This window comes from Cetorhinus maximus, chromosome 17 (assembly GCF_964194155.1).
Source record: "Cetorhinus maximus chromosome 17, sCetMax3.hap1.1, whole genome shotgun sequence".
NCBI lineage: Eukaryota > Metazoa > Chordata > Chondrichthyes > Lamniformes > Cetorhinidae > Cetorhinus > Cetorhinus maximus.
In genome coordinates this window covers 102,355,093-102,369,693 of record NC_135895.1, presented here as the reverse complement: position 1 = coordinate 102,369,693, position 14,601 = coordinate 102,355,093, and the positions used below count along the sequence as shown (strand labels likewise).

Below are 14,601 nucleotides of genomic sequence, written 5' to 3'. Positions count from 1 at the left end.
AAACATATCTAATCTTGCATTGAACACTGACATTATTTGCTGGAGTGATAAATTCTTCATGTGGTTTAACTACTCACTTTATCTGTGCTTTACTGTAATTAAAAAAAAGGCTATGTTCTGGTTTTCATGATTAGATGTGAATCTATTAATGAGATTGCCTTTGCTGTTCTTATATATATATATATGAAATCCTACAGTGAGTGGAGCACTTTTTCTCCTTTGTCTATTGAAATCTGGACAGATCTCACACTCAGCAAAGAGTAAGGCATTTTGGCAATTGGTATAGTCACTAAAAATGGAGCGGGGTTCTGCAATTTAATCCACAACGTCAACTGTAACAGCTATAAAATTCTCAACCATAACTCCTACAATCAATAAAATGCAGACTTCACAAAACGTAACAAGTTAGAAAAAAATCCTCACCTTCTCAAGTTTAGACAAAGCCAGCGAATAGCAGTCTTTGGCTCTGAACTGCATGAACCTCATATTGGCTGGATGAGTCAATTCTGTGATAATGCTGAGACTGGAGAATAACCTACATGCAGGAGAAAGATGGAGATGGCATAATTGGTAATTGTTGGTTGTCACACACACCAAGTCACCTAGAATTACCAAAATTCAAGCGCAGGTATTTCTTCTCTTAAGAGTGATCCAAACCTTGATTCTGGTGACACCTGGAGAAACAAAGTACGACTGTGCCCCATCTATTTATCTAGGTTTATAACTGAAACTAATCATAGTCAATAGATCAAGTATGAGGGGGCAGAGATTTAAGGTGATTTGCAAAAGAAGCAAACGCGATGAGACAAAAAACATTTTCACACAACAAGTGGTTGGGGTCTGGAATGCACTGCCTGGAAGTGTGGTGGAGGTAGGTTCAATGGAGGCATTCAATGGGGCATTAGATGATTATTTGAATAGAAACAATGTGCAAGGGTATGGTGAAAAGGCAGGACAATGGCACTAGGTCATAATACTCATTTGGAGAGCCGGTGCAGACACAATGAGCTGAATGGCCTCTTTCTGTGCCGTTAAAACTCTGTGATTCTGTGATAATAATGCCCATTATATAAATTACATTTCCCTAAACTGATTGGCATCGATTTCAACAACAATATGCACATCTTTGGCACCTTTATGCACAGAAAGACACATTACAGCATTTCACAAGGATAAATAGCAAAACAAGAAGTATGGGGAGGTAACAGAAATGTTGAGGCAAAACCATAATTGAAGAGAATGGCTGTTTGCATGTTTTTGAAGGTAGGTAAATAGGTTTTTAAGGGTTAAAAGCAAAGGTTAAACTGGTGCTTTAAGTGTGAAGTGTGTATTGGGGATGCATGGCTGGAGACCATCAGTGAAGTGCAATAGGGTGAAGTTATGAACAGAATTGGAGCAGTGTATGAGAACCATGAGATGAATTCGTTGGGGCACGGGGGATCAATTAAATCGGGAATAGGGGTGGATGGGTCAGGGATGATAACAGTGCCTGACTCGATGTAAATGAGGACAAAGTTTTGTGAATGACCAGTCATTATAGAGAGTGGAGTTTAGCAATGAAATCATTGGAGTGGACAATATTGAGGTAACAAAGATATGGAGTAGGTTTTTGAAAGTAATGAGAGGGGAGACATCGAACAGGATTCTGAGCCCTTGTTGGGTTGGGAATTGAGATGGTAGAAGCTCCATCTTACCTCCGGGTAATTTTTGCAGGCCAGGATGGGGAGTGCAGCATGCATACCACCCCACAAACGGCAGGTAACCACAAGGTTCATTAAAGAACCTCTTAAGGCTAATTAAAGGGGGCCAATAGGGATTTTCTCTCAGCCTCCAGGTTCCCACAGGCGGCGGAGGAATGTTTAGAAACCTGAAGGTGGCCTCCAGTGGCCAACCAGGGTACCAATGCTGCAGATAGACGTAGAGACCCTCTCTGCTTGCTTGGGTACTGCAGCAGCCACCAGCTGCCCTGCAGAGGGTTCCCAAACATATGTACCAACATGGAGCAGGAGTAGGCCACTCCGCCCCTCAAGCCTGCTCCACCATTCGATATGAGCATGGCTGATCTGACTGTAACCTTCCAATTAACGTGTTCTACTGAATACAATTTGCCTGTTGGATCATGTTTGACAGAATAGCTGCAGTTACCCTAGAATATTCCCATACTTTAATGGTACTTGGACCAGGAAGCATGGCACCCTGGTGACTCTCTGTGAGGAGCTAACTCACCAAACAGTAAAACCCTTTATCTTAGATGGTAAAGTTTCGTTGAACTGGTTTCATAATTCCTCCCTCCCTATAGACTGTGCTAAAATCGTTACACAGCCTGTATGTTTTATTGTGTGTCAGTCCCTAAATGAAAGACAAACAAAAACTTCAGTTTCTGGGAATAGCTGTGACTGTAGCTTCAGGTTTCTGATCTCAGGTTGCTAGGAAAATGGGAATCAGATAAAGGAAAGAACCATGAACTGGTCTTTGACCTTAGGTTGCTCGGGAAACAGAAGTTGATTTGGATAAAATAAACACAGGGCTCTCAGGGATCAGTTTTCAGCAGAGGTCAGAACAGTACAGAGGCTAGCAAGAGCTGTATGAGCAGTCCAGGCACGTTGAGGAGCTGAATGGTTTTTAACCAGAGTCGACCATACTGTGTCCCAGGGGAGTCAGATGGAGGTGATCCTGAAAAAGCTACACCATCAGGTCTGTCGTGAACCAAGCGAAGAAAGTTCTGCAGAAGTGCACCTTTTTGGTGATAATTGTATCCATGGGGCTCAGATGGAGTAAAACTATTATCGGAGGCTAATTGATGATCAAATACTGTGCGAGGGAAAGGAGTTAAACTAAACTTGAGAAAGCCAGGATTGTGAAGGATTTTAGGATTGCATATGGTGCAATTTTAGGATTGCATATGTGTTAGGAGAACTGCCAGTGAATCTGTCAGATCTACCTTTGTTGTATCAGCTATTTAAATTGCAGTTAATGTTTTCTACTGAATACAATTTGCCTGTTAGATCATGTTTAATTTATGTTGGTTTTGGATTAATTGTTACACTACAAGTTTTAAAAAGTGTAATCTTGTCCATTGGATTTTTCTTTTGGGGTCATTTGGGAAGTTTAGTTCTTTCACATTATTGGTCTCTATGCGAATCATAACAAGAGTCTGATGGTTCTCTTGTGCCTATCATGAGAAATGGTATGCATAGGAAAAGCTGTTAGGTTTAGATTGTTAATACCATATATTACCATCAAATACATAATGGTTTTGTAGCCTATGTAATCAATTTGGCTTACTTCTCACAGATTTATATCAAGTCAAATTTAAGGACAGATATTTTGAAATTGTTGTAGTATACTAAATAAAATAGTATATTTGATATAGTATACTGCAAGGATTTCAAAACAGTATTTGATATACTATTAAAATGCGATTGCAATTTGTACAGGAAAGACAGAATTGTAAAACAACTTAATCAGGTATTGTGCTCCAGCAATTAATCTGTTATAATAACATAAGAAAATTCAGCTACCTATCCAATGTTAAAATGAAATATCTTAAGCATCATCAACCTGCTGTGATATAAATTAAAATGTGATTCAAAATCTTAATCCTTCCCTTCCAGACACAGAAAGGTTAAGAATGCAGCATCTTTCAGATCGTGTAACCCACTGTAAATGGGCGCTATGGTTACCAAACATTTATAGGACAGTGGGTGGTTGACGAGACAATAATCCTCTAGGAATCCAGATGATATATCAATGATTTGGATGTAGGGATCAAATATAATATCCCCAAGCTCGTGGATGATACAAAGCTAGGTGGGAGTGTGTGCTGCAAGGAAGATGTAAAGCGGCTAGAGGAGGATTTGGACAGACTTAGTGAGTGGGCAAGAACATGGCAGATGGAATATTATGTGGAAAAATGTGAGGTTATCCACTTTGGTAGAAGGAACAGATGTGCAGAGTATTTCCTGATAAGAGATTAGAAAGTGTAGATGCACAAAGGGACCTGGGAGTCCTTGTCTATAAATCACTGAAAACTAACATGCAGGTGTAGCAAGCAATTAGGATGGCTAATGGAATGTTAGCCTTAATCACAAGAGGATTTGAGTACAGGAGTAGTGAAATCTTGCGTCAATTGTATAGAAGCTTGGTTAGACCATACCTGGAGTACTGGGTTCAGTTTTGGTCCCTTACCTCAGAAAGGATATTATTGCCGTAGAGGGAGTGCAACAAAGGTTCACCAGACTTGTTCTGGGGAAGGCGGGATTGTCTTAAGAAGAGAGATTGGGGAAATTGGGCCTCTAGAAACTCTCTAGAGTTTCGAACAATGAGAGATGATCTCATTGAAACCTACAAAATACTTAAAGGAATAGGCAAGGTAGATACAGGTAATATGCTTCCCCTGGTTGGGGAGTCTAGAACCCAGACACAATTTCAAAATAAGGGGTAGGCCACTTATGACCAAGATGAGGGGAAATTTCTTTACTGAGAGGGTTGTGAATCTTTGGAATTCTCTACCCCAGAGGGCCGTGGAAGCTTAGCCATTGAGTGTGTTTAAGCTAGAGATTGATAGATTTCTGATTAACAATGACATAAAGGGTTATGGGGATAGTGTGAATAAAAGGCATTTAAGTGTTTGATCAGCCATGATTGTGCTGAATAGCGCAGCAGGCTCGATGGGCTGAATAGCCTTCTACTGTGATGTTCCTATGGAAAAATTAAATACATGGCCAAAGCTCTTTGCTCTCAAGGCTTTTCCAATGTCTTGTGGAGTTTTACTGAAGTTAGATGATTCTTTTTTTTAATTTTCAGATATTGAACACTGTGAGAGGCCATATTTGCTGCAGCAAGTGGCATCTTTTCCCTTGCCTGTTCAATCAGGATGAAATTTTGTGGCAAGGTTGCTGAAGGTGTAAGCTGATAACATCCAGTAAAATCGAGCATCAAGCACCAGAGTGAAAAGGGTAAGAAACTGTATATCTCCTTAATCTATCAGATTGAAGGATTGTAAAAGCAACAGTGTAAGGACTGAGAGGGAGGGTGAATTAGAGTGGGTGAATTCAACATCAAATCAGTTACAGAAAGAGAAATGAAGAGAAGGAAAGAAAGAGTTGATTCAGAGTGAGAGAAAAAACTAAAAGGAAAATAAAAAGAAAACATTTTAAATCTCCAACAATAATTAAAATCTGAAGAATAAGACTGCACACTTGTAACAGTTTTCAGTGCCAGGGGAGTCGACTGGCAGTAATTAACACTTATCACATGATTTAAAGGGTACCTAGACTGAAATGGACAATACTGAACTGAACTATATGTGGTGAGTTTAGCTTACAGCTGCCACACAAGTATAACAACTTGATACTGGTCAATGCTTTTCAATGATGAGGCAGACGATGGGATGCTGTTTTCGAGATGCTAACAGTGAAGCGGCACACCTTGGACAGCAATTTTGGATTGCCTTAAGTTGCTGCAGCATTTCCACATTAATAATGGTGAGTGCCATTAGCCTTGTTATTATGTTGGCAGCTAATTATGGTCCATTATATTTTCAGTGGAAGTAGCTTTGGACAGCTATCTGATAACACACAACATAGGACCATTTTGTGAGGTAGGTCTTCATTTGATTTTCAATGGTAAATTCGATGAAATCCATCTGTATAAATGTATTACGTAAATATACTACTCGTATGAGGTCATGTCAATTAGAGCAGATATACCAAATGGAATTTCTATGGTAACAATGCAATCCCAGAGCAGTACTATATTGCATACATTAGATTGAGTTGTCATAGCTATTATTAAAAACTATTTTATTGACCTATATCAATTTCACAGTGGATATGTACATTAGCAAGCAACCTTTGTGTGCAATCAGGGCCCAGGAGAAAGGGGCACGCACGTTGCTAATCACTGGGGCCCGTGTCTTCGGGGGTGTCCGTGCCTTCAGAGGGGCCCGGGCTGAGTCAGCACCTTCCCCTCCCTCAAGAAGCTGCCTCACGCCTTAACGTGCCGCTGCACAAACACCCCCTACGGTAGGTGTTCTACTCTGGAACAAAGTTCCAGCGCTCAAGATTCGCTTGCCCTGGAGGGAGACCCCGAGTCTGTGCGGCCATTTGTTTTGGCAGTCCGGGTGCATTCTGGGTGATGTATGTCCACATATTGTGCCTTTTTTAACTAAACAAAAGCTTGGGGGCAGCCATTCCCTGGTTCATTCCCTATGGCAATGTCTTGACCAATCAGAGTCAAACTACCTGGTTTGAATTTGAACAAAAGCTTGGCAGTCAACTGTCCAGCACATTCTCCATGGCAATGCTTCTACCAGAGTTCACTTGCCAACTAATCAGCACTCTCTTCTCATGCAGTATAAACTGTTGTTCCCTTTACTATTGGCATTCTTGCAAAGTGTCCTGGTGAGTGCGAGATGAAAAGCTTTGACAAAATGTCTATTTTTTTTCAGCAATACTAAAGTCGCATATGTTTTCTTCATACATTAACTTTTCTTTTTGAAATTCGTGTTTAATGTCCGAACCAGATCTCAGGAAGTTGCTGCTGGGTTTCTTGCTGAAGGGGAACGAGAGGATCACAAGAAGTTTGATTGCTTTTTGGAGGGTTGGTAAAAGGGGTCATTTTTGCTCCAATAGAAACAGGAGGTGTTGGAAATGCTCAGCAAATCTGGTGGCATCGATGCAGAGAGAAACAGAGGACAGTGACCTTTTATCAGAACTAATGTGGGTTGTGGACCTGAAGCGTTGACTCTGTTTCTCTCTCCACAGGGCACGCACTCCCTCTACCACCGACGCACTGTGGCAGCAGTGTGTACCATCTACAAGATGCACTGTAGCAACTTGCCAAGGTTCCTTAGACAACACCTTCCAACCTCATGACCGCTACCACCTAGAAGGACAATGTCAGCAGATGCATGGAACCACCAGCACCTGGAGATTCCCCTCCAAGCCACACACAATCTTGCCTTGGAACTATATCACCGTTCCTTCACTATCACTGGATCAAAATCCTGGAACTCCCTCCCTAACAGCCCTGCTAGGGGCATGGACTGCAGTGATTCAAGAAGATGGCCTCCACCAACCTTCTGAAGGGCAATTAGGGACAGGCAATAAGAATGCTGGCCTAGCCAGCAACACCCACATCCCGTGAAGGAATAAAAAAAGCGGCCTGTACTGATTATTTCCAGCATTTTCTGTTTATATTTCAGATTTCCACCATCTTAGTACATTTTTCTCCTACTATGTGCTCCATGCTGAGCATTTATGGTTAGCTTCATTTTAAAATGAGAAAATATTCAGCACTCAATGCAAAGTGTAATTTTTCTGTTAACAATGCCCACTTGCACAGATAGAAACGAAGTGAAAGTGAAAGTTGCTGTAGTCTCGGAGGACCATAGGCTGCTCTCTCATTAGAGAGACACAACTGGTGATGAGTTTAACCTGAGGGTCACCACACCTCAGGGGAGGTTGAGAAGGCAGGGATGACCTCAGTCAGTATGGGAATTGAACCTAAGCTGTTGGCATCACTCTGCATCACAAACCAGCTGTCCAGTCAAATGAGCCAATAGAAATAGCGCATTGTTGCAGGTGAATTGCTGCTTATCTACCAGAAAGTCTTGCCATTTTTAAACTTGGAAGTGAAACCAGGAGCAATGCACCAATAGAATATGGGCCCTGACAATATTCTGGAAATAGTACTGAAGACTTGCGCTCCAGAACTTGCCACGCCCATAGCCAAGCTGTTCTAGTATAGCTACAACACTGGCATTTACCCGGCTATGTGGAAAATTACCCAGGCATATCCTGTACACAAAAAGCAGGACAAACCCAACCCAGCCAATTACTGCCCAATCCGTCTACCCTCAATCATCAGTAAAGTGATGGAAGGGGTCATGGAACAGTGCTATCAAGCGGCATTTGCTTAACAAAAACTTGGTCGCTGATGCTCGTTTGGGTTCCGTCAGGGTCACTCAGCTTCTGACCTCATTACAGATTTTGTTCAAACATGGACAAAAGAGCTGAACTCCTGAGGTGAGATGAAAGTGACTGCCCTTGACATCAAGGCAGCATTTGATTGAGTGTGGCATCAAAGAGGCAAAATTGGAGTCAGTGGGAATCAGGGGAAAACACTCCACTGTTTGGAGTCATACCTAGTACAAAGGAAGATGGTTATGGTTGTTGGAGTTCAATCATCTCAGTTCCGGAACAAAGGGTAGTGTCCTCGGCCCAACCATCACTTGCTACTTCATCAATGACTTTCCTTCCATCATAAGGTCAGAAGTAGGGATGTTAGCTGATGATTGCACGATGTTCAGCACCATTTGTGGCTCCTCAGATATTGAAGCAGTCCATGTCCAAATGCAGCAAGACCTGGACAATATCCAGGCTTGGGCTGACAAGTGGCAGGTAACATTCACACCACACAAGAGCCAGGAAATGATCATCTCCACCAAGAGAGAATCTAACCATCACCCCTTGACATTCAATGGCATTAGCTTCACTGAATCCCCCAATATCAATATCCTGGGGGCGGGTTACCATTGACCAGAAACTGAGTTGGACTAGCCATATAAATACTGTGGCTACAAGAGCAGGTCAGAAGCTCGGAATCGTGCAGTGAGTAACCCACCTCCTGACTCCCATCATCTACAAGGCACAAGTCAGGAGTGTAATGGAACACTCTCCATTTGCCTGGATGAGTACTGCTCCAACAACACTCAAGAAACTTGACACCATCCAGGACAAAGCAGCCCACTTGATTAACACTCCTTCCACAAACATTCACTCCCTCCACGCCACACACAATCTTGCCTTGGAACTATATCACCGTTCCTTCACTATCACTGGCTCAAAATCCTGGAACTCCCTCCCTAACAGCACTGCAGAGACTCACCAAGGCTCCTTAGGCAGCACCTTCCAAACCCACAACTGCTATCATCTAGAAGCACAATGTCAGCAGACACATGGGAACACCACCACCTGAAAGTACCCGTCCAAGCCACTCCCCAGCTTGACTTGGAAATTTATCGCTGTTCCTTCACTGCCGCTCGGACAAAATCCTGGAACTCCCTCCCTAATAGCACTGTGGATGTACCTACACCACAGGGACTGAGCGGTTCAAGAAAGCAGCTCACTACCACCTTCTCAAGGGCAATTAGGGATGGGCAATAAATGCTGGCCTAGCCAGCGATGCCCATATCCTGTAAATGAATTTTTAACGAATTCTCATTTGTACTTTGGATTTTTGTTTCTGGTGCTTCTGAGGTTCAACTCTTCTGGATGTTGTTGTCTGGGTATTGCATAAGGCCAGATTCAAAGAAACGGAGCTGGTTGCATATGTGAATGACCAAGTTTTGAGCAATTTTCTGACAAAGTTGTTGTCACTGAAACCTGAGCTTTCGATGGGCTTTATAAATAGAGGCATAGAATACAAAAGCCAAAAAGTTTTGTTAAACCTTCATAAAACAGTTCAACCTCACCATGACTATGGTTGCTAATTCTGGGCACCTGAAGGATGTGAGGGGGAGGGTTGAAGTGGGGGGTGGGAATAAGGGGCCCATAAACAGGAGAAGTACCACGGCCCTTGATTTTGGTTCCTGACCATGTGTGCAATACAGACAAAATACATATGGCTTGTGTGGTTAATTTGTAACCATAGCAAGGGGTTGGACATCAGGGGGAGTGTCGGACATTGGTGGTGGTGGGGGGTTGAAGGGGTTAGACATCGGAGGAAAGCTTTAGAGGGTTGGATATTGGGAGGGTGCGGGGAGTTGGACACTTAGGTGGGGGTCGGACATGGGGGAGGGGGTGGGGCGGCTGTCGGAGGTCAGGGGGAGGTCCGGTCAGGTTAGCAGGGTGTAGTGCCTGCCGGGGTGGGGGGGGGCAGGGGGTAGTTGGTGGTGGAAAGAGGTGAGTGTCCGGTCAGGTCGCATTTGGGAGGAGGTCAAGAAGATGAGGAGGTGGGGTCAGGTCAAGGTGGTCAAGTCGGGTCAGTTTGGGGGGAATGCCATGGGGAGTCTGTGTGTGTGTAGGGTGTATTCAGGGGGTAGGGGAGACCCCTGGAAGGTCGGGGGTGAGGGGGCTGTAGTCTGGGGGTTCGGGTATGGGAGAGTCCTATGGTTGGGGCTGGTCTGTGTCTTTACAATAGTTACCCAGAAGTTAGAAGAGGTTTAATTCTTCCTAATCTTTCTGAGTAACTATTTGTGTAGCACAGCCAGAACCATCCGAAGTTTGCAATTTAGTCACATTTTTGGATGGTTCCCAGAGCAGCTCAATTGCCCAGAGGAAATTTGCACTTCTGCACCAGTGCACCTTTGGGGTACCCCCCAAATCCAACGTTGGGGAGTTCAGAAGTTACAGCCCAATAATCTATCATATTTAAGTTTTCAGGGGGATTTTAAGAAGATACCTTTTGGGATACAATGATGTAGTCACTGGATGGAGAGAAATGAAACTAAGAATATAACTTGCATTGCATTCTAAATTAAGCCTTTATAGGATTTCATTTCATCTTTGCTTTGTCTTGACTTAGGTATGTGGCTTTGCAGCAAATTGAAACAAGGATATTGTACAGTCACCTTTCCTTTTTTTGATAAACAGTGAACCTTAGGCCAACCATTTCACACATTATTAAGTCTCATTTTGAGAGTGACCCTTCTTTATCTTATTGTACAATTGATTAAATTATCCCATTTCTGCATATTGGAGATGATTGCCACCAATCTTCTCTAATTAGTTCCGTCATTTATCGTTGTAGCTTGACCTGAGCAGTTTTTAAAGTATATAACAGGTTTAGTTCAATAAAATTCCTCATGCATTTAGCCAATTTTTAAACTCATTTCCCATAAAAGTTTGAAATCGCTTTGTATCTGTATATAATGCATGTAACGGGACACATTCAAAGAGACCACAGTCTATCCATTGGCCCAAAGTAGTTTAATGCCCATCATTCTTCCGTTCTAATGGTTTGTGATAACATTTTCTGAAAAGAATGAAAGGCTAGGGGAATACTCTTAGAGTGATGCACTCTCCACTCGTTCTGCTTTTTATAAAAAAAACTAACAAAATTGAAGTAGATGTAGAAAGGATTTTCCATTCAGTGAATCATTCGCCTCCCATGGAGACCTGTCATATTATATCTCCACTTACACTTGAAATTGCTATTATACCATGGGCTCAGAATTGATTTTCCTAGTTTGGACAGAAAGTAAAAATGGCAGGTCTCTCCAGGAGGGGGAATGATTTGCAATAAATCAACAACAGCTCTTGAAAAAAGTTCTTAGGGACTATGCCTCATTGTTCCTGAAAACATGTGCTGGGATCGTGATGCATGCTTAACTCACACCTGTTAATTACATTGCAAGTGACACACCAACTTGCCTGCTTATTTCCACAGTGTCCGTTTTCTGCTATCTCTAAGCATGTCGTTTATTAGCCGGACACATCAGCAGGGGACCAATATTATGTGTGGCTAGCACCACATAAAGCTAATACAGAAGCAAAATGCTGTGGATGCTGGAAATCTGAAATAAGAACAATGCCAGAGAAACTCAACAGGTCAGGCAGCATCTGCGGAGAGAAACAGAGCTAACATTTCAGGTCGATGCTGCAGAATAAAGGCATCATGAGTGCTGCAAGAATACTGTGGATTAACCTACATTATTCATTGCCTGTGGTCACACATCAGATGGACACTGAGGAAGAGATATCCATTTCACTTGGGATATAGGTCAGAGTTGACATGTGGCACCTGCAAAGTGATGTGAGTACAGTCAAAGGCACCCTGCAGCATTGAGAAGCCTATAGTTCTAACAAAGCCACATGATCACTGTCTACTGCTCTTCTGCGATAAAGAATGAAATGGAGTTATCTCCCCTTGAGTAGAAGACCTCGCTGACCTCCCTTATGCAATAGTAGATGGCAAACTGCAACGTGTGGCAAATATCTCCAGCTCCAGCCTGGTAGGAGGCAGAATAAAGTTAATCACCAAGGTCACCCTCATAGTCTCTGGTTGTGCCATCCTTGCCATGCTCAGAGTGCAGGTGTGGCTGCAGCAGATGTCAGATTTCAGTGGGTGTGTCCTTAGTAAAGTACAGGCGTCTCACACATTGTTCCTCACTGAGGTTTAGGTAAGAGAATTGCTCCCAAACAAAGTGAGCAGATATAGCCTCCTGCTGAAAGCCCTTCTCCTCCTTTTCCTTCTCCCTCTTCCAGCTGCTTATCCTGCTCTGCGTGGTTGAAACCTTCATCCATGCTTCTGTTACCTCAATTCTTGACAATTCCAATGTTCTGCTTGCCAGCCTCCCAATACACTCCATAAACTTGAGCTCGTCTGAACGTCTGATGCCCATATCCTGACTTGCACCAAATGCTATTCACCCAGTATCTCTCGCTGACCGATACTGGCTCCTAGTCTGCAATGTTTCTATTTTACAATTCTTATCCTTGTGCTTTTTTTTATTCTTTCATGGGATGTGGGTATCACTGGCAAGGCCAGCATTTGTTGCCCATCCCTAATTGCCTTTGAACAGAAGAGCTTGTTTGCTAGGCCAGTCAGAGGGCAGTTAAGAATCAACCACACTGCTGTTGATCTTGAGTCACATGTAGGCCACCTGTAGGCCAGACCAGGTAAGGATGGTGGAATTTCTTCCCTAAGGGGATTAGTGAACCAGTTGGGTTTTTATGCAATCAGCACTAGTTTCATGGTCACTATTACTGAGACGAGTTTTTCAATTCCAGAATTATTACTTAAATTGAATTAAAATTTCACCAGCTGCCATGATGTGATTTGAACCCATATCCCATTAGCCTGGATCTCTGGATTACTAGTCGAGTGACATTATCACTATGCTACAGTCTCCCCCAAAATTCATGTTCATCTGAGCTGTTGATGTCTAAATCGGATTCAATACTCGCTAATGGTGTTTTCAGTGCTTTGAAAAATGACACGTTTCATGTGATGATTTGCAAACCGTGCTTAGCAGTGAATATTGATCCTTTTGTGCTGGTCACAACACATAGCTGGATGTCATAAGGGGTTGTTTGCTTTCCAACATTACATTTCAAAAGCACTTTATCTCATGGCTTTAGTGGTGTAGCTCGAAATCTCATGTTTTGCTCAATCTGCATTTACTTTCATTTGATCTTTGTTCTCAATTGCATTTGCATGCATGTTGATCATTAGCTCCATGGAGGAGCTCAGGAAAATGCTTATGCATTGCATGTGCGAAGATGAGTGTAGTTGAAATTGATAGAGTGAGGAGTCGCTCTGTAATTGTGAAGAAGGTGATACAACTCTTACTTCTACGACTATCAGCTTATTTGTGCGTATCACTTTTTTCAAAGTATGCATAATCTCTTGACTTCTCCATTAGCTCTTGGCAAATGGGTGTGATTTTTTTCAATGAGTGAAACCTAGGTAGTTTGCAAATTTATTGAACTCACTACTGTTGAATGGGGATCCATTCTCACTCTTTGAGGGACTCCAACAAAGCGAAAATCTCGTCACACTTTGGGATGGTTGCTTTTCTGAAGTAGTTAAAATTATTTTTATAACTGGCAATCTGTTGCAGTCGTCACTGACAGCAAGCAGGTGTTCACCAGTGTGCACTCAGCATTAACTTCAAACCCTGGTCTGGGAGGTGGTTCAGACATCTTGAGAGAGTCATGAAGATATGGCATTGTGGCTGCTTGACATATTTTTTATTTATTCTTTCACCCAATGAGGGCATCGCTGGCTAGGCCAGCATTTGTTGCCTATCCCTAATTGCCCTTGAAAACATAGTGGTGAGCTGTCTTCTTGAACTGCTGCAGTCCATGTGGTATAGGTACACCTACACCTACTCCCTGTTAGTGAGTTCCAGGATTTTGGCCCAGAGACAGTGAAGAAATGGCGATATTGTTCCAAGTCAGGATAGTCTGTGGCTTGAAGGGTAAATTTCAGGTTGTGGTCTTCTCATTCGTCTGCTGCCCTTGTCCTTCTTGGTGGTTGAAGTCACGGGTCTGGAAGGTGATGTTGAAGGAGGCTTACGACAAGTTGTTGCAGTGCATCTTGTATACAGTGCACACTGCTGCCACTGTGCGTCACTGGTGGAGGGAGTGAATGTTTAAGGTGGTGGATGGGGTCCCAATCAAACGGCTGCATTGGCTGAATGGTGTTGAGCTTCTTGAGCATTGTTGTAGCTGCACTCATCCTGACAAGCTGAGAGTATTCCATCACACTGCTGACTTGTGACTTGTAGATGGTGGACGAGTTTTGAGGAAGCAGAAGGTGAGTTCCATCCCGTGGAATTTCCAGCTTCTGACCTACCTTTGTAGCCACAGTATTTATATGGCTGGTCTAGTTAAGTTTCTGGTCAATGGTAATCCCAGGATGTTGATAGTGAGGGATTCAATGATAGTAATGCCATTGAATGTTAAGGTGAGATGGTTAGATTATCTCCTGTTGGTTATGGCAAACACTGATTGATTTTGTGCTCTACCATGTAGTCAATTCTTGGGAACCATATATTTTCCCTAAGGAGTTGTTTGGTTTTGACAATTCCCTGGTAACCTTCATGTGCTATATCTACAACACATTCCCTCAATGATTACAGAAAGACAA

General features: G+C 42.8%; 1 protein-coding gene across 2 annotated transcripts in view; it reads right to left on the bottom strand.

Moving 5' to 3' along the window:
• LOC144692649 (potassium channel subfamily T member 2) overlaps positions 1-14,601 on the bottom strand; it is a 794,243-nt gene that overhangs the window by 264,574 nt on the left and 515,068 nt on the right. For both annotated transcript variants that reach the window (XM_078561726.1, XM_078561725.1), the window contains one exon: positions 424-535. In XM_078561726.1, coding sequence (XP_078417852.1) covers positions 424-535 — 112 coding nt within the window. The remainder of the gene's footprint in view (positions 1-423; positions 536-14,601) is intronic.